The sequence below is a fragment of the Oncorhynchus keta genome, chromosome 32, assembly GCF_023373465.1.
Source record: "Oncorhynchus keta strain PuntledgeMale-10-30-2019 chromosome 32, Oket_V2, whole genome shotgun sequence".
In the NCBI taxonomy this organism is placed as follows: domain Eukaryota; kingdom Metazoa; phylum Chordata; class Actinopteri; order Salmoniformes; family Salmonidae; genus Oncorhynchus; species Oncorhynchus keta.
The window spans coordinates 24,029,937-24,049,647 of NC_068452.1; the positions used below are offsets into that span (position 1 = coordinate 24,029,937).

Here is a 19,711-nt window from a genome sequence, read left to right on the forward strand (position 1 = left end):
CAATTCCAAGGTTAATGTTGAGCTGCCGTTGTGCGCTATAGAGGTAAAAAAAAAAAAAAAAAAGAATTAGAAGAAGAATCTGTATGACAGCGGGACACATTTCCAACGTTAATTTCTTCATATACTGAGACCTAGAATAGACTCTCTGTCTGCATTGTAAACCCACTAGGGTAACCGTGGCTGTGGCACGTCCCTTTAACCACACTGTGTAAAACAGGAACAATCCAGGCGTTCTGTGAATTCTTTCGACATCCGTGGGCCTGGTTATACAGCCCAGTGTTGTTGCAATTCTCAACAAGAGCAATATTGTTCTAATATACAATAACCGTGTGGGGCAGCTGATGTGGGAGTCGTGCTGGAGATAAAGGAGTCCGAGGAAGCAGAAAAGTGAAGAGATTAAATAGCGAGTTGTTTTGTTAGAATGTCCAACCGAGAGGAGTAGAAGGAGTGTACACATGGTTCTAACGTATTCCAGCATGGGGGAAAGGTGAGAGACATTAGATATAGCCCTGGAGACTTTGGCAGGGTTTATACTCAACAGACCCCTCACACTAACTCAAACCGTCTCAGTGGACATTTGTAATTACTTTTGAGATGATGAAATTTGAGCTTAACCAAATGAAAGCACCATTGCATAAAGGGCAACCCTTTAATCAACTTTAAAGGGATTCCCCGCTGGGGGGAAAAAAATTACTTAATGATCAGTTGCTGCTGCTTCAGCTACTGTTGATAGATACTGTAAATGTTCAGGCTTTAGGAAGTCCTGAGTCTGCACAGTCGTGCAACATACACAGTACATTACACACTACTCGTAGCTATAGGTCTTGCCAAACAGTGCAGCCATAGTTTAAAAGAGAAGGCTTAAAATACTACCGACTGTGCATCTGGAAATGATATGATAATGGAGTGAATTGAAAACGGTTGCCATGGAAGCAGTTCCCTTCTGAGAATAGGAGTTTCTTAAGGTAGACCCAAAATAAAGCAGTATTAAGAAAACAACACACTGACCATCATCCGTTTATGTTTCCCTCACTATGATAACATGTTAACCATTTTAGTTGCTGAAATAAATAGACTACTTTGTGGCTGCATGTCGTCATTTGTAGTTATTTCCATAAATGAACAATGGTCTGTACGATAATATCCATCGGTCGATATACTATATTCTGTGTGTCAGCTGCAAGTTCCAAATGGGAGAGGGAAGCTGTTTCCAAGAACACAGGAAGTCCTATCTAGGTGAAGAGCATTGAAACATGCTGCCAACTAGCCTGAGGACAGACAACAGGACATGACCCTGTGCCTGGACAAAATCAACTAATTGTCTCCCCCTCAGCTCCATTGTCAGAGCTACACATGTGGAGCAGCTATCAAACAACAACAACCTGCTATAGCCTGGCCAGGACAGAATGTTGATGTTCTTGATGAAAAGACATTGGTGAGGTCACCATGTTTGCCACTGACCCCTTTACCCTCGTATCCTATGGTCTATTTGCTGAGTTACTAAATATACATAGCATTTGGCCAGGGGCTCTCTAAGTTCATTGGATGAACAACAAGAGAAAAGCATGTATTTAAGCTATGTTTCAGGTTGCAGAAATAGCATGAAAAGCTATTATACCAGCTAACAGAGGGTTAATGCAGTTAACACGCTAACATAGTATAATGAGCTGCTATGCTATTAACTGTGACCTGCTGTTAATTAGGTTAAACGGGAGCTTACATGTGCCTTAGAACATGCTCGACCACCTATGTAGCTTGCACATTTGGTTTATCACTTAAACCTAGCTGTTTCGGTTGGCTGACACCATGATCCCTCACAAGATCTTTCAAAACACAGCCAGTCGGTTCCTTCAATGACATGTACCAAAATCAAGTGCAAGACAAGCCTAAATTCTGTAACCTCGAGCACACTGAATCAGGCTTGCAGTCGGACGGTATTTCCAGTCTTGTCAGTTGGCTAGGAATTTGCTTATCTCCTATGACAACAGCACTGTAGGACGGATGATGAGGGCAATGACCTCATGATCAGAGTGGAGTTGAACTCTGGCTACACTATTGTCCTGTCCCTGTAACTTCCTCTGACGGCTGATGACAAGCTGTACTACACAACATGGATTTGGGGTGGGGAGGTTAACTTTAGAGACGCTCAGTGAAATCATCCTCCCTGTCCCACCCTATCCTCTCCCCTCCGCTGGGAAGACAACCAGACCAAAGCAGATTTTTGAAACACTATCCACCCTCCCTCGCCTGCCAGCCATACTCTATGATCTCTTCTCCCTCTCCCTCAGATGGGGACCAGAGAATCAAAAATGAGAACAGCGTCAGCAGAATATCAAGCAGGGTCCTGGAACTGCTGGAGGATCCTGTCCGTGTCGGATGCCCCATCATGAGGCTGTGGTTGTGGGTCTGGAAGACTGTCAGAGAGCCAGCAGCATGCCAGGCAGAAAGGCCTGTTAAGTGAAGGCAGATGAATGTGTTCTTCTCCCCAGTTTATTGAAGCCCAATAGACCTCCCACCTCCTTTCCCCCAGAACCCACAGACAGAAAACTGGCACGGCACTCCACTAATAACATTTGGATGCTGTTCACATTGTCTTGTTCGTTACTTGTTGCGGTATGTGTTGTTGTTCTTTCTTTGATGGTGAGCCTTTCTTTTGTGCTGCTGGTACCAAGGGGTATGAGTTGTGGAAGGATTACTGCTTTGACATGTTTTTGCAAGAATCACAACAAATCCCCCACCCTACCCCTCTTTCTTCATCCTATTATCAAACACCCACTCAAACTGAGAATCTAAGCAGTAGGTCATTATCCGTCAGGGAGTACTATCAACGTACATCATATCATCTGTCTAATTAGCCTGTCAGACAGCCATGAACAATGACTCATTGTTATCAATAAACAAGGAACATCTTTACATTATGGCTCAAAGGATGTCCAATGTGGCACACAGATCAGTCATTCTTTCAGATAATGTTGTTCTTTCCAAATGCAACACCAACAACAACGTGTGTGGCACACACACACACACACACACACACACGCACGCACGCACGCACGCACGCACACACACACACACACACACACACACACACACACACACACACACACACACACGCACACACGCACACACACACACACCTCCTCCTACTCCTCCCAACACACCTTTGCCAGCGTCGGTGGGAGCCATTGGGGTGTCACCCAAGAAGACTAGTGCACTGTTCAAGGAGGCAGCTGGACCTGCTTTTCAGAGCGCACGTGCACAGTTCACTGTGGGTGTGTCACAACAACAGCCACATCAACTGATCCCAGGTCAGTACACTCTGACCTCTGCCAGGTGGGGATATGAAGTACACCATGATCTCTTCTAACACTCGCTTTGCCAGGGAGGCACAAACAAGTCTGTTGTACTAGAAAAAAGGTGCTATCTAGAACCTAAAAGAGTTCTTTAGCTGTACCCATTGCAGGCCCACGGACCAATAAAAAAAGAAAAGAAGCTCAGTCGGGGTCTCAACTTACTGTTGAGAGTTAGAGTAATAGAGTAGAGTAAGCACAAATGATACATTTGGTTGTTCATCAGCAGTCACTCAATTAGCCCATGTCAGCTACATTTTTTTCTAGATTGGTAAGTTAGCAGCCAGCTATCTAAACTTGTAATAAGATGGTCGAATTATCAACCGGGGTGGGGCCCATTGATCATCAGTAATCATATTAAAAACTGTAAACATCCACCCTATTGGCAGAATTCGTCGAATTGCCTGAAACTAGTTATAACATTTAAAAATGATCTTTGCCCTATGGCAAAATGTGTAGAATTGCAGAAAACTTGCTTTTAAATGGAAACATTTTCTCTACGCCCCATGGCAAAATGTGCAGAACAGAGGAAATTAACTTGATTTGTTTCCTTCTCTTTGCTGTCAAGATGAGGCTACTAAAATGGTGGGGGTGGTGAGTTCCATTTTGTTGTGGCCCCTCCCCCATCAGCGTTGCCCATCCCTGCCATAGGAGAAACCTTTGAAGAACTCTATTTGCGTCCAGGTAGAACCTGGAACTAAAAAGTGTTCTACCTGGAACCTAAAGGATGCTCCGATGGGGACAGTCAACGAACCCTTTTGGAACCCTTTTTGTCTAAGAGTGTATGACCACTGTGAATCACATCTGCAGTAAACACACATTTTGTTGCTATTTTTCATAATATACAAGCTCTCTTGACTCTTGACACAACTATATCCACAAAAAGGATTTTGTTTTTGTTAAGTTCATAAATCATCAATTATTAATACTAGTGTGCCTCCCAGTGGTCATCTATTGATGATGCACCAGTATTTGACAACAGTTTTTCTCAGTTGCTACAAACAATTTTTGGATCTGTGTTGAAACCTACAGAGTGCGAATTACACTGTGACATTCAGGGGGTCTCTATTTTTCTTATTCTACAACAAGTCATGAGGTTTTCATCTGATTGCCGAACAAATCACTTAAAAAAGTAGGCTACCTGCAAATGTTTGTCAATTCCAAAATAATTCCAACTTCCAAACAGTACACTTTTTGCATGTCTTAGACCACCTTTTGCAAAACTTTAAATACAAATGTCATCAGTGAATACAAAATTCACTGCTAAAAACCTACTCCAGCCTCATTGTGACCTGTTCATCATGTGTTTTTACTTGGCCTTTCACACGTGGCTGGAGAAGTGTGCTGGTTTCTAGTATTTGTTTTGTTCACAGAATACTTACACATTATTTTCCATATTCCCTCACTTAGTTACATATTTTTTATCATAAGAGACAAGTGCCAACTCTGTCAGGAGGAATGGGCCAAAATTCAACCAACTTATTGTGGGAAGCTTGTGCAAGGCTACCCGAAACATTTGAGCCAAGTTAAACAATTTAAAAGCAATGCAACCAAATACTAATTGAGTGTATGTAAACTTCTGACCAACTGGGAATGTGATGAAAGAAATAAAAGCTGAAATAAATCATTCTCTCTACTATTATTCTGACATTTCACATTCTTAAAATAAACTGGTGATCCTAACTGAATCTTCACAAACTGAATCTTTACTTAATCTTTACTAGGATTAAATGTCAGGAATTGTGAAAAACCGAGTTTAAATGTATTTGGCTAAGGTGTATGTAAACTTCTGACTTCAACTGTAGCTTTTCTATTCTAGGTGGACATCCAAATGGGATGAGTTGCCTAAATGCAGAATGAAAGGATGTTGTTAAGAGATGCTACAGCTGAGAGAAGAGGGTCAATACCTCTGAATTTGTATGATGTGGTTTTGGTCATGATCCATTCAATGGTAATAAAGTAAAGGATAGGAGAGATGAATGACCCCTGACCTGTCTCACTCCAGACTGCACAGTGAACCACTTACAGAGAGTACTGTCAAAGAGAATATACATGAAGAGGTCCAGAAACTGCTTCTCCAATAGAAATACCTATCATGTCTGTAGTCGATGTCATAGCGACTTTAGCTAGCTTACGCTCATGCACAGAAACACGCCATCGGGTCGAACGGTCACGCAGGCCGTCAAATCAAAGGGACTTCTTCGATATAAATATATATTTTTGACAGAAATTAGAACATGTCGCTTTCACAAGGTTGTTTTAATGACATGATGAGCTACTTTACATTGGCTTGACTCTAGGTTGTGCCTTCACAGAATAGTAACTACTAAGGAAGACCATTTTCTTTCTCCCAATGACTCCACAAACCCCACATTGGTCACTTGGAACTCTGGGTGTGAAAACTCTTTGGGATTACCCATAATGACTCTGCATTTGAAGTAGTCAAAAACATGTCCATGATTGTAAGAATACCATAGAATCTCAGAATCTGTGGAGAGACCATACATCTATTGCATCCTTGTCATGTGCAGAATCATGCTTGCTCCTGCCTTAGCTTGGCTGACTCCGTACATACATTTTCCGTAAAGCAGAATAAAAAATGATTGATTCCGCATTACTCCTAAACTGGGCTTCAAGTCGCACTCCAGTCTCCGTTTCATTTTATTTATCAGCTGATTTACTTAACAAAAGGCACATCTCAAGGTGGTCCAGATATCCTCATGACATGGCACAAGTGGAGGGTTCGGTCTTTCCTCTTTTGTCCTCTTTTGTTCTCTATTGCTCCTCTATTGTTCCCGCAAGCAAGGGGGAGGCCAATGGCATCAGAGGGCACCATGAGACCAACTCCTTGAATGAAGTTTGCAGTTATGTCAACAACAAAAAACTTTTTACTCAAAACATATTTCTTTAATTAATAAGAGTGTGAATACATTACTGTATTTACACATGGGATATTGTTTTTCAATGGGAAAGTTTTTTTTTAAATAGCTGGAGTGCGTCTTTCAAGTATGAGGTTTCTCAAAACATATATATATTTTATAAATCAACAACATAAATAATATGATACAGTGTATGTAGTCAGAAACTGTGATTTCATTGGATTTGTTCACATGGCTTTACCATGGCAGTCCACAATTCTATAATAAACTGAACTGTTTTTTTATGTTGAGCATGGCATCACGTTGTGCATGGCTCCAATCAGGCCTTTATGGTAGAGTGGCCAGACGGAAGACACTCCTCAGTAAAAGGCACATGACAGCCCGCTTGGAGTTTACCAAAAGCCACCTAAAGACTCTCAGACCATGAGAAACAAGATTCTCTGGTCTAACTTTTTTCCTTCCCTGCAGATCCTCTCAAGCTCTGTCTGTTTGGATAGGGAGTGTTGCTGCACAGCGATTTTCATGTCTCCCCAGTGATGTGCAATCGGGTTCAAGTCCGGGCTCTGGCTGGGCAGCTCAAGGACATTCAGAGACTTGTCCTGAAGGCACTCCTGCGTTGTCTTGGCTGTGTGCTTAGGGACGTTGTCCTGTTGGAAGGTGAACCTTCGCCCCAGTCTGAGGTCCTGAGTGCTCTGGCGCAGGTTTTCATCAAGGATCTCTCTGTACTTTGCTCCGTGCATCTTTGACTCGATCCTGACTGGGAAATGGGAGGGACACCGATCCTGTAGAGGTTTTAAGGCTTAAACATCCTTCTTTAACCTGTCTCCTCCCCTTCATCTACACTGACTGAAGTGGATTTAACAACGGACATTAATAAGGGATCATAGCTTTCACCTGGTTTCACCTGGTCAGTCTGTCAGAAAGAGCAGGTGTTCTTAATGTTTTGTACACTGAGTGTATAATTTAGTGTGGAAATAGTTTGTTTATGCCAACAGGATCTTTGTGTGTTAGCCTGTGCATCTGTACTGAGATCAGTTACACAATGCATAAAGAAATAAGCCCCCTGTGAAGAAGAGCTTCCTGTTTGTGTGTCAAGGCCAAAATGAGCAGCATCAGTCTGCCTGCCTCAGATACACGGTGTGAATGGCGATGTAGAGCAGTTAGTATGGTAGTTACATGAGCAGTTCCGTTCCATCCACCAGATGGCCATGTCTAAACACAGACTGGCTCTGTACACTGTCAGATAGCTCAGCTGTCACTGAGGCACTACACTATCCACCATCAACCGCAATAGGAAGAGGGACACAGTCATAATATATTTAATAAAGTCTTCAATTGGGTCTACTGTCTGTGACTGTCTGTGACTGACTGTCTGTGACCCACTTGCTGATGTTGAGGACCAATCTCACAGGAAGTGTTCAACTATAAGCCTAATCTAAGCATCGTCTGGTGTCCATCCTTCTCTGTCTCTCACTCCCCCCTTTTCTCTCGTCAAAATGTATTCTGCTCGGGAGGTTAATTATCTTCCTTCTTTTTTTGCTTTCTCCCTTTACTCCTCCTTTTTTTCTCATCTTGATAACAAAGCCGTGTTGAAGAAACCAGAAGCCTCTAAAGGGCATCAAATGTAATTATGAGGAGAATGGGGCAAACTCACAACTCACTTTGCTTTTAATACATAGCAGGGTCAACTAATACCTGTAAAATATAAGGAAGCCATGCTTGGCTGTCCTCATTTGGCCTCTTGAAAAAGATCTGTTTATAGTCATGGGTGTTCACTAACAATTATCTTCTAATCTATGAGTATCCTATACAAAAACAGTTAGTGACTAAAACGTTTTGTGATTGAGAGCTCTGCATACCCTTTTGGGACTAACAAATCTATTTACCATCTACCGCCGGGTAAGCTTTCTTATCATCTGTGTTTTCCTTGGAAGCAGGCTGGTAAAAGTGGCATCAGTGGTATTTACTAGAGTTCCACATTAAAGCCACTCATGCCAGATTCCCTCCAGTTGGACCCAGTTAGGCTGTCCTATGCCAAATGTTTTTCAGTGCTTTTCGAAACTAGTGAAATATGTTCACTATGCAAAGGAAACATTAAACAGATCTGCTGTGAACAGGATGTCAATGCAAACTCCTTTGAAAGGCATAACTAAGAGGAATGAGGTATATGCCTATAAAGTATATACAGTACAGTGATGTATGACTATGACCTTATACAAACGATATACTGTGTTCTCTGACGGGATGTGTACAGCGCTGTGTTTTCCTTGCTCAGACTAGATGGACTATAGCTGGACTATAGACTATGTACATAGAGACCTGGGCCAAGATACATCTGGAACCTTAAGAAGATCCCATAGCATCCACACACCTCGCTGGGTTAATAATTAGGTCACAGAACCTGAACGCCTGAACGCTTTGAGCAATTCAGCTAGGGTTCAGGGAGAGAGGCGTGAGGGAGGAGGGGAGAGGAGGAGGAGGGGAGAGGAGGAGGAGGAGGGGGTAGATGAGTGAGGGAACAAGCATGATCACAAACAAAGCAAGTTTCATGAGGGAGGAGGTCTAGTGTTTGCGTTTTCTAGAGCTCTCTCTGCTCCTCTTCTTCTGGCTCCCCTCTCTCTCTCCCTCTCTCCCTGGGTTGGGGTGAACAGCAGGTGGCGCAGGCAGGGAGTGCAGCCTCAGCTGGACACAGGGATTAGAAATCGGTGACACTCCACTGTCTTCTGCACTGGAGCTTCACACTGGATGGACAACAAGCCCACCACGGAAAAGTAAGTGGTTTTCTCTGCTCTCCATCCCTGTGTGATATTGCAGCTGTTTTATGACTATTACAGAGTTGAAGAAAATAAATGGTCTCAGATATTAGAAGGAGAAGGTGCAAACTTGAATTGGATGGGAGGTTTCAGTCAATCAGGACCAGAGATTAATGGGATTTTCCCTCTGCTCATTGTCAGATTTAATTTCACTTCGATGGTGTTACGAATTAGACAGTTCAAGTTGTTATTTTTCAGATTTAAGATTATGTAATAAATGGGGACATTCGGGAGTCCATTCTACAAAAGAAAATGAACATGTGTAGACTGGAGTGGATAAGCTGCCTGTTGCTTTTGGGGTTGATGGACCATTTGTACCTTCATGCCCAGTGAACAGAAAGTGATTTGTGATGTATCGTTTTCTTAATCCTCTCTTCATTTTTCCACACTAACCTACATGTCTGAACTGGTAGATTGACATCCTGTTTCCCTAGAGAGACAGGAAGCTGTCAAGTCTCATGTCTCACTAGCAACATGCATCTCTTCTTTTGTCCACAACAAAATAACCCCTCTTCAGTTTCTAGAGATAGATGCCCAGCTTGATTGCAATGGGGCCATTTGGGGAGCTTTTTGCCTGGTGCTTAAGCTTTTTTAGCTGGCTTATAAATGGGGTGTTATGATAAAAACTGTATAATAACGCAAAATGGGGTCACCAGCCTTGCTTATAGACAGTGCAGATGGAGGATAAACAAATTACATATCAAGCTAATTAATACAGATAGAATGCCTCACATCATTCTGCCCCAGGCTATAAAAGTCTTGATAACAGGAGTTTTCATGTATGACTGTACTAAACGGCATAAAGGGTCAAATAAAATGTACCAGTATGTTTATCTTTTGAATTATACAACTTTCTTTATACGGGAATTATATTAATCTTAGCTTTCCTAATGTGGGTCCTGTTGATTCTTGATCAGCCATCCATCTTGGTCCATATCAAAATAAAGTCCCCATGTCTAATCTAAGTGGGCTGGCATGTCTTTCTACACTTATCTGCCTTCTAGGGCCACGAGTGCCATTTAATTGGCAATATGTTCCAAAACCATCACAGCAGTTTGAGACTGAATTGTGAAAACATTAGATGATGTATTGCTCCAAGTGTCAAATCCTTCATTCTGCTGGAAGTCAAAGCAGACAGTCAAAGTTTGTTTGCCAAAGGATAATGGTAATATACTGCATGGTTGGGTTAGCAAGGCTTCCTGGGTGTTTCTCAAATGGCTCAGAGGCTATTCTCCCTGTGAGATGAGATCCCTAGGTCTCATTTATCCAGTTTTCCTGTGCATACATGCTTCATGGCTGAGATAGGGCTGTGAAAGACGGCACTCAGGGGAGAGGAGGCAGCATTAATATTGCAGAGGTTTTCCTTTTTGTAAATGAAAAGACTTGAGGGTCTGAGTGTGAACGCATGCTAAAGGTCAAGGTTCCCTCTGCACTGGCGGAAAACAGGCAACGGGAAGTGTCATGATATTATTTACACTGTAAAGGGGTTGCTGTGAATTGATCAGTAAGTTACAGGCAGCAAAGAAGCATGTAAGTTACTGTATTTCATATTGCACACACCACATACCAGTTAAATTGGTACAGCACTCTTACTAATAGGTGGAACAAATGTAGCCTCTTACAAGGCACGCCTCAAAATATTTTAATGGGCCAGAAACAACAATACCATGCACCTAGTAGTGATTAAAAGGGTTTTGGTGCTCCAAAAAACACAGTACAGGGATGGATTACAGTACCGTTCGAAATACAGCAATTCTTTCCCCTCCTACATCACTTTCTCACAATGCACCATAATTTACAATATGCTGCAGTAAAAGGTTTCATGATATTTTCCTGTTGATAATATCCCAAAATGACCATATAACTTAGTTTTCCTTTAAAGTGTTGCTGAGACTATTAGCTAAGACCAACGTGGGGAAATTAAAATTGGGATAGTGTGCAAAACAGTCAGGGTTATATTAGCGTTGTATTTTTGTAAATAACAGCTGGTGCGCGATATCTAAGGAAGTCTCAAGGTATCCCATGACAAGCTAGAGAGTTTTCATCTGTATTTTTCGTAGCTGTATTCTGCCATAAGCAAACAGGAAAACGCTCACCCAGAGGTGGCTCTCCTAGTGGCCGGGGACTTTAATGCAGGAAACTTAAATCCGTCTCACCAAATTTCTATCAGCATGTTAAATGTGCAACCAGAGGGATAAAAACTCTGGACCATCTTTACTCCACACACAGGGATTCATACAAAGCTCTCCCTCGCCCTCCATTTGGCAAATTTGACCATAATTCTATCCTCCTGATTCCTGCTTACAAGCACAAATTAAAACAGGAAGCACCAGTGACTCGATCAATAAAAAAGTGGTCAGATGAAGCATATGCCAAGCTGCAGGACTGTTTTGCTAGCACAGACTGGAATATGTTCCGGGATTCCTCCAATGGCATTGAGGAGTACACCACATCAGTCATTGGCTTCATCAATAAGTGCATTGATGACGTTGTCCCCACAGTGACTGTACGTACATACCCCAACCAGAAGCCATGGATTACAGGCAACATCTGCACTGAGCTAAAGGCTAGAGCTGCCGCGCTCAAGGAGCGGGTCTCTAACCCAGAAGCTTATAAGAAATTCCGCTATGCCCCACGACAAACCATAAAACAGGCAAAGCCTCAAAACAGGAATAAGATAAAAATCATCCTACACCGGCTCTGACGCTCGTCGGATTTGGCAAACCATTACAGACTACAAAGGGAAGCACAGCGGAGAACTGCCCATTGACATGAGCCTACCAGACGAGCTAAACTACTTCTATGCTCACTTCGAGGCAAATAACACTGAAACATGCATGAGAGCTCCAGCTGTTCCAGAAGAATGTGTGATCACTCTCTCCACAGCCGGTGTGGGTAAGACCTTTAAACAGGTCAACATTCACAAGGCCACAGGGCCAGACGGATTACCAGGACGTGTACTGCGATCATCCGCTAACCAACTGGCAAGTATCTTCACTGACATTTTCCACCTCTCCCTGTCCGAGTCTGTAATACCAACATGTTTTAAGCAGACCACCATAGTTTCTGTGCCCAAGAACACTAAGGTAGCCTGCCTAAATGACTACCCGACTACACGTCTGTAGCCATGACATGCTTTGAAAGGCTGCTTAGAAAGGCATTATCCCAGAAACCCTAGACCCACTCCAATTTGCATACTGTACCAATAGATCCACAGATTATGCAATCTCTATTGCACTCCACACTGCCCTTTCCACCCTGACCAAAAGGAACACCTATGTGAGAATGCTATTCATTGACTACAGCTCAGCGTTTAACACCATGGTGCCCTCAAGCTCATCAATAAGCTAAGGACCCTGGTACTAAACACCTCCCTCTGCAACTGGATCCTGGGCTTCCTGACAGACCGCCCCCAGGTGGTAAGGGTAGGGAACAACATATCTGCCACGCTGATCCTCGACACAGAGGCCCCTCAGGGGTGCGTACTCAGTCCCCTCCTGTACTCCCTGTTTACTCATGACTGCACGGCCAGGCACGACTCCAACACCATCATTAAGTTTGCCGATGACACAACAGTGGTAGGCCTGATCACCGACAACGACGAGACAACCTATAGGGAGGAGGTCAGAGACCTGGCCTTGTGGTGCCAGGAAAACAACCTCTCCCTCAACTTGATCAAGACAAAAGAGATGATTGTGGACTACAGGAAAAAGAGAGCCGAGCACGCCCCCATTCTCATCGACGGGGCTGTAGTAGAGCAGGTTGAGAGCTTCAAGTTCCTTGGTGTCCACATCACCAACAAACTAACATGGTCCAAGCACACCAAGACAGTTGTGAAGAGGGCACGACAAAACCTATTCCCCCTCAGGAGACAGAAAAGATTTGGCATGGGTCCTCAGATCCTCAAAAGGTTCTACAGCTGCACCATCGAGAGCATGGTTGCATCCCTGCCTGGTATGGCAACTGCTCGTCCTCTGACCACAAGGCACTACAGAGGGTAGTGCGTACGGCCCAGTACATCACTGTGGAAAAGCTTCTTGCCATCCAGGCCCTCTATAGCAGGCGGTGTCAGACGAAGGCCCTAAATATTGTCAAAGACTCCAGCCACCCTAGTCATAAACTGTTCTCTCTGCTATTGCACGGCAAGTGGTACCGGAGCACCAAGTCTAGATCCAAGACGCTTCTAAACAGCTTTTACCCCCAAGCCATAAGACTCCTGAACATCTAATTAAATGGCTTCCAAGACTATTTCCATTTGTCCCCCCCTCTTTTACACCGCTGCTACTCTCTATTGTTATCATATATGCATAATCACTTTAAGAACTCTACCTACATGTACATATTATCTCAATTACCTCGACTAACCGGTGCCCGCACACATTGACTCTGTACCTATACTCCCTGTATATAGTCTCCACATTGACTCTGTACCTGTACCCCCCTGTATATAGTCTCCACATTGACTCTGTACCTGTACCCCCCTGTATATAGTCTCCACATTGACTCTGTACCAGTACCCCCTGTATATAGTCTCCACATTGACTCTGTACCTGTACCCCCTGTATATAGTCTCCACATTGACTCTGTACCGGTACCCCCTGTATATAGTCTCCACATTGACTCTGTACCGGTACCCCCTGTATATAGTCTCCACATTGACTCTGTACCGGTACCCCCTGTATATAGTCTCCACATTGACTCTGTACCGGTACCCCCTGTATATAGTCTCCACATTGACTCTGTACCTGTACCCCCTGTATATAGTCTCCACATTGACTCTGTACCGGTACCCCCTGTATATAGTCTCCACATTGACTCTGTACCTGTACCCCCTGTATATAGTCTCCACATTGACTCTGTACCGGTACCCCCTGTATATAGTCTCCACATTGACTCTGTACCGGTACCCCCTGTATATAGTCTCCACATTGACTCTGTACCTGTACCCCCCTGTATATAGTCTCCACATTGACTCTGTACCTGTACCCCCCTGTATATAGTCTCCACATTGACTCTGTACCGGTACCCCCTGTATATAGTCTCCACATTGACTCTGTACCTGTACCCCCTGTATATAGTCTCCACATTGACTCTGTACCGGTACCCCCTGTATATAGTCTCCACATTGACTCTGTACCGGTACCCCCTGTATATAGTCTCCACATTGACTCTGTACCGGTACCCCTGTATATAGTCTCCACATTGACCCTGTACCGGTACCCCCTGTATATAGTCTCCACATTGACCCTGTACCGGTACCCCCTGTATATAGTCTCCACATTGACCCTGTACCGGTACCCCCTGTATATAGTCTCCACATTGACTCTGTACCGGTACCCCCTGTATATAGTCTCCACATTGACTCTGTACCTGTACCCCCTGTATATAGTCTCCACATTGACTCTGTACCGGTACCCCCTGTATATAGTCTCCACATTGACTCTGTACCGGTACCCCCTGTATATAGTCTCCACATTGACTCTGTACCTGTACCCCCTGTATATAGTCTCCACATTGACCCTGTACCGGTACCCCCTGTATATAGTCTCCACATTGACTCTGTACCTGTACCCCCTGTATATAGTCTCCACATTGACTCTGTACTGGTACCCCCCTGTATATAGTCTCCACATTGACTCTGTACCTGTACCCCCTGTATATGGTCTCCACATTGACTCTGTACTGGTACCCCCCTGTATATAGTCTCGCTATTGTTATTTTACTGCTGTTCTTTAATGACTTGTTCCTTTTATTTCTTATTCTTATTTGATCATGTTTTTTGGTTGTTTTTTTAAACTTCATTGTTGGTTACGAGCCGTAAGTAAGCATTTCACTGTAAGGTTGTATTCGGCGCATGTGTTTGTGTTTGATTTTGATTTGAGATTGATCTAATCTAGACTCTAAATAAATGATTGTACATGATCTGTTATCAATAATAAAACTAAGCAAATGTAAAGTGAAGAAAAAACAGCGACTGGAAAAGGCTGCAACAAACACTCAAAGTGGACCGTTTTATCTCAATCTCAATCTCTTACTTACAGTTGTGGCTGCTTTGCGTGATGTATTGTTGTCTCTACCTTCTTGCCCTTTGTGCTGTTGTCTGTGTCCAATAATGTTTGTACCCTGTTTTGTGCTGCTACTGTACCATGTTTGTTCTGCTGCCATGTTTTGTTGCTACCATGTTGTTGTCATGTTGTGTTGCTCCCATGCTGTTTTGTCATGTGTTGCTGCCATGCTATGTTGTTGTCTTAGGTCTCTCTTTATGTAGTGTTGTCTCTCTTGTCGTGATGTGTGTTTTGTCCAATATTTTAATTTTTAATCCCAACCCCTGTCCCCGCAGGAGGCCTTTTGCCTTTTGGTAGGCCGTCATTGTAAATAAGAATTTGTTTTTAACTGACTTGCCTAGTTAAATAAAGGTTAAGTGAATAAAACATTGATTGAACATTGATTTATGAAATGTCTTTACTGCGTCACTGTTTAGGAATATAAACATATCATCTCACGGATTAATGATATTTGCTTATCAAGAATATAACAAGGGCTGTCTCTTACTTGTATAGAAATCATGTGCCCTGCTCTAGCCAAAACATCAGATTTAGAATGGTTTTGTTCAATGTTAATTAGCTTCAAATCTATTTTCCCACCATCCCACCAATTAATAAAAATTCAGTCTGGAGCAGACTGATCTAGGATTGGCTGAAGATTTCAAAGCAGCTGGTTTTCAATGAATCTGTTTAAGCCTGAGAATGTGCATTTTAATGTCCTTTGGTAACCACCAACGAACTTCGTCTCATCTCGGAATTAGTAGAGACAAACGGTTGAGTTCAACCATCATATATGATTGATTGCTGTGTATACAGTTCGATACCAGTAAATCTTTTTTTTTACCTGAGATGAAACCTCTGGTCCTTTGGAGTTTGATATGTGCTCAGTCACTAGACAGACAACCAGACATATGTCATTTGACCAAAGGCTGCTGAGCACATAATCCTTCTTTCATGTAATGACTTTCTTCTTCTGTCTTCTCCACAGCTCAGGTGTCACAGCAATAGCGTCACAGGCTGAGGTTGGGTGAATAAACATGCACATGGACTGGATGAGAAAATCCAGCACTGGAATCAGAACGTGTGAAAAACAAACGGCTCAAAAAAAGAGAAAGAAGCAAAGTCCCTAAGTACATGTTGGTCCTTAGGTTGAACCACATGGATCATGTAAGCCCTTAGGTTGAACCACATGGATCATGTAAGCTCTTAGGTTGGACCACAAGGATCATGTAAGCTCTTAGGTTGGACCACATGGATCATGTAAGCTCTTAGGTTGGACCACATGGATCATGTAAGCCCTTAGGTTGGACCACATGGATCATGTAAGCCCTTAGGTTGGACCACATGGATCATGTAAGCCCTTAGGTTGGACCACATGGATCATGTAAGCCCTTAGGTTGAACCACATGGATCATGTAAGCTCTTAGGTTGGACCACATGGATCATGTAAGCCCTTAGGTTGGACCACATGGATCATGTAAGCCCTTAGGTTGAACCACATGGATCATGTAAGCCCTTAGGTTGAACCACATGGATCATGTAAGCCCTTAGGTTGAACCACATGGATCATGTAAGCTCTTAGGTTGAACCACATGGATCATGTAAGCCCTTAGGTTGAACCACTTGGATCATGTAAGCCCTTAGGTTGGACCACATGGATCATGTAAGCCCTTAGGTTGAACCACTTGGATCATGTAAGCCCTTAGGTTGGACCACATGGATCATGTAAGCCCTTAGGTTGAACGACATGGATCATGTAAGCCCTTAGGTTGAACCACTTGGATCATGTAAGCCCTTAGGTTGGACCACATGGATAATGTAAGCCCTTAGGTTGAACCACTTGGATCATGTAAGCCCTTAGGTTGGACCACATGGATCATGTAAGCCCTTAGGTTGAACGACATGGATCATGTAAGCCCTTAGGTTGAACCACTTGGATCATGTAAGCCCTTAGGTTGGACCACATGGATCATGTAAGCCCTTAGGTTGAACGACATGGATCATGTAAGCCCTTAGGTTGAACCACTTGGATCATGTAAGCCCTAGCAGCCTCTGCCGATAAGAAGGGGTGATATCAAAACATGGAGGTGCTGCTCTGTGTCTGTACCCTCTGTCATCTATTGCTAGGCAAACCTTGATATAAACATGGGGTCAGATAACCCTTAAACTATTTCTATATTATAAGAACTGACTTCTGTCAGCATGCAAATGGAGCATAGATGAGAGAACCTTTCGAGACAGAGAATCGGACACTGACACGATTGAAATATGTAGGCTATATGACCTATGATTCAAGACCTTCAAAGCAAAGACACAGGCAGTATGGAAGTGCAGACCACCTGTCTGGTTCAGGCATATGTCAACGGTACGGAGCAACTAAACACCTCATATGACTACAACGTCACGGACGGGTCTGAGAACCCAGACACCTATCAGTTCTACACCATCGGCCTCTTCCTCTCCTGCCTCTACACCATCCTCCTCTTTCCCATCGGCTTCATTGGGAATATACTCATCCTGGTGGTCAACCTCAACCACAGGGAGAAGATGACCATCCCGGACCTTTACTTTGTCAACCTGGCGGTCGCAGACCTCATCCTGGTGGCAGACTCCCTCATCGAGGTCTTCAACCTCAATGAGAAGTACTATGAGTACGCTGTTCTGTGTACCTTCATGTCCTTATTCCTGCAGGTCAATATGTACAGCAGCATCTTTTTCCTGACATGGATGAGCTTTGATCGCTACGTGGCTCTGGCCAGCTCCATGAGCAGTAGTCCTCTGAGGACCATGCAGCACGCCAAGCTCAGCTGCAGCCTCATCTGGATGGCCTCCATCCTGGCTACGCTGCTCCCCTTCACCATTGTCCAGACCCAGCACCGCGGCGAGGTGCACTTCTGCTTCGCCAATGTCTTTGAGATCCAGTGGTTAGAGGTGACCATCGGCTTCCTGGTGCCCTTCTCCGTCATCGGCCTGTGCTACTCGCTGATCGTGCGTATCTTGATGCGGGCGCAGAAGCACCGGGGACTGTGGCCTCGCAGACAGAAGGCCCTGAGGATGATCGGGGTGGTGGTGCTGGTGTTCTTCATCTGCTGGCTGCCTGAGAACATCTTCATCAGCATCCAGCTGCTGCATGGCACGGACGACCCGGCCCAGCGCAGCACCTTCAGCGGCCACCTGTGGCACGACTACCCGCTGACGGGCCACATCGTCAACCTGGCCGCCTTCTCCAACAGCTGCCTCAACCCCATCATCTACAGCTTCCTGGGGGAGACCTTCAGGGACAAGCTAAGACTCTTCATCAAGCAGAAGGCCAGCTGGTCCGTGCTCTACCGCTTCTGCCACCACACCCTAGATTTACACATACCTGTGAGGAGTGAGGTGTCGGAGGTGTAACGCTGCAGGATCAGCAACATCTTTGTATGAAAGGTTAGGATGTAACAGAAGTCCAGGGGGGAGGAAGAGCTATGTGCTGCTGTGTCTACCCAGCAGGATCCTGGGAATTATCTTCATGACACACTCAAGGCTTCCAGAATTCAGCTTCTTATAAGTGGTAGAGATACCATGGAGGAAAACTGAAACTGACCATGAGGCAGCCATTTTGTCTCCTGTAAGCGCGGGTGGAGAACACACTGTGTATCTTCATTAGATTGAAATAATGATATTAGGGTAATAAATAAACATTTGGAAAATGGAGAAGGCAAATTGATGAAAATACCAGGTTTGGTGTTCTTTCAATATCTTCTCTTCGCTTATCAAAAGACAAAGTCATTATTCTAATGTAACAAAGCTATACCTGTCATGAAACCGCAACAATCTACTCAGAGAAATGACAGTGTGGGAACAAATTAAAACAGACACATCAAAGGGACCAGTGACTTGCTTCTCCTTGACCCCAGTGTGGTTATTGTAACACTGTATACTGCTCAGAACTGTTTGGGTAACCCATAAGACTGCTAGACACACCTGTTGTTGGATCGTTTTTTATGTACTGACAATTCACTGTATTGTAAGTAGATGTCCTTTTCTTTGTTTGCCTGTGCAAGCAATTGACCACTAACACCACTTTTATTTAAATAAATAAAATAAACATTTGTTTTTTAGGAAGCCGTTGAGAAGCTCTTTGCTGACTTAGTACTGACAACCTTAAGTGTATTACAAAAAGTGGAAGTAAAAGACAGGATATGCCTTCCACAAATCTAAACAAATCATTTTTCTACATATGAAAACAAATGGTAGGTGGTGACCTGCTGCATGTGCCCAGACGTCAGAAAAAAAGCTTCTTTGCCTTTGATTTTCTCCTATGTTTACAGAATTCATTTGAAATGTTTTTAACAAAAATATTCTTCAAATCAAGGTCGATAGCAAAGGAAACATGAATGCTCATTTTCCTCAAGGATACACAAACAGTTGTATTTGAAGAACGCTAAATATATCTATAGTCAAGACCGATACTCATTCTAAAGACGGATGCTATCCACAGTATTATGACCCTAGTTGTCAACTCCTGTTTGCCTGAGGCAGAAACAAGGAGGCAGGTGTTGTTCGGAGAGGAGGAGATGGGATTTATATGTAAAAACATTACTCAGCGAAGACGATGGAGGCGCTGCTATCATCTCTTGTGTTTA

At 43.6% G+C, this 19,711-nt stretch overlaps 1 protein-coding gene across 50 annotated transcripts; it reads left to right on the forward strand.

Moving 5' to 3' along the window:
* The first annotated feature begins 8,774 nt into the window (after positions 1–8,774).
* On the forward strand, positions 8,775–18,950 carry LOC118384521 (G-protein coupled estrogen receptor 1). Of its 50 annotated transcripts, none has more exons than XM_052490949.1 (8): positions 8,775–9,000; positions 16,075–16,327; positions 16,483–16,668; positions 16,700–16,730; positions 16,762–16,823; positions 16,855–16,885; positions 16,917–16,978; positions 17,010–18,950. In XM_052490949.1, exon 8 carries the CDS (start codon positions 17,373–17,375, stop codon positions 18,477–18,479), a length of 1,107 nt encoding a protein of 368 aa, XP_052346909.1. In that variant the 5' UTR covers positions 8,775–9,000; positions 16,075–16,327; positions 16,483–16,668; positions 16,700–16,730; positions 16,762–16,823; positions 16,855–16,885; positions 16,917–16,978; positions 17,010–17,372; the 3' UTR covers positions 18,480–18,950. The 50 variants fall into 50 exon arrangements, with proteins under 50 accessions (XP_052346909.1, XP_052346916.1, XP_052346915.1 ...); XM_052490956.1 differs by lacking the exon at positions 16,917–16,978 and having other exon boundaries at positions 17,010–17,040; positions 17,103–18,950; XM_052490955.1 differs by lacking the exon at positions 16,855–16,885 and having other exon boundaries at positions 16,917–16,947; positions 17,010–17,040; positions 17,103–18,950.
* Positions 18,951–19,711: the final 761 nt, after the last annotated feature.

Bases quoted from the DNA above. Each gene is read 5' to 3' on its own strand.
- LOC118384521 (XM_052490936.1), top strand. From the start codon at position 17,373: ATGATTCAAGACCTTCAAAGCAAAGACACAGGCAGTATGGAAGTGCAG.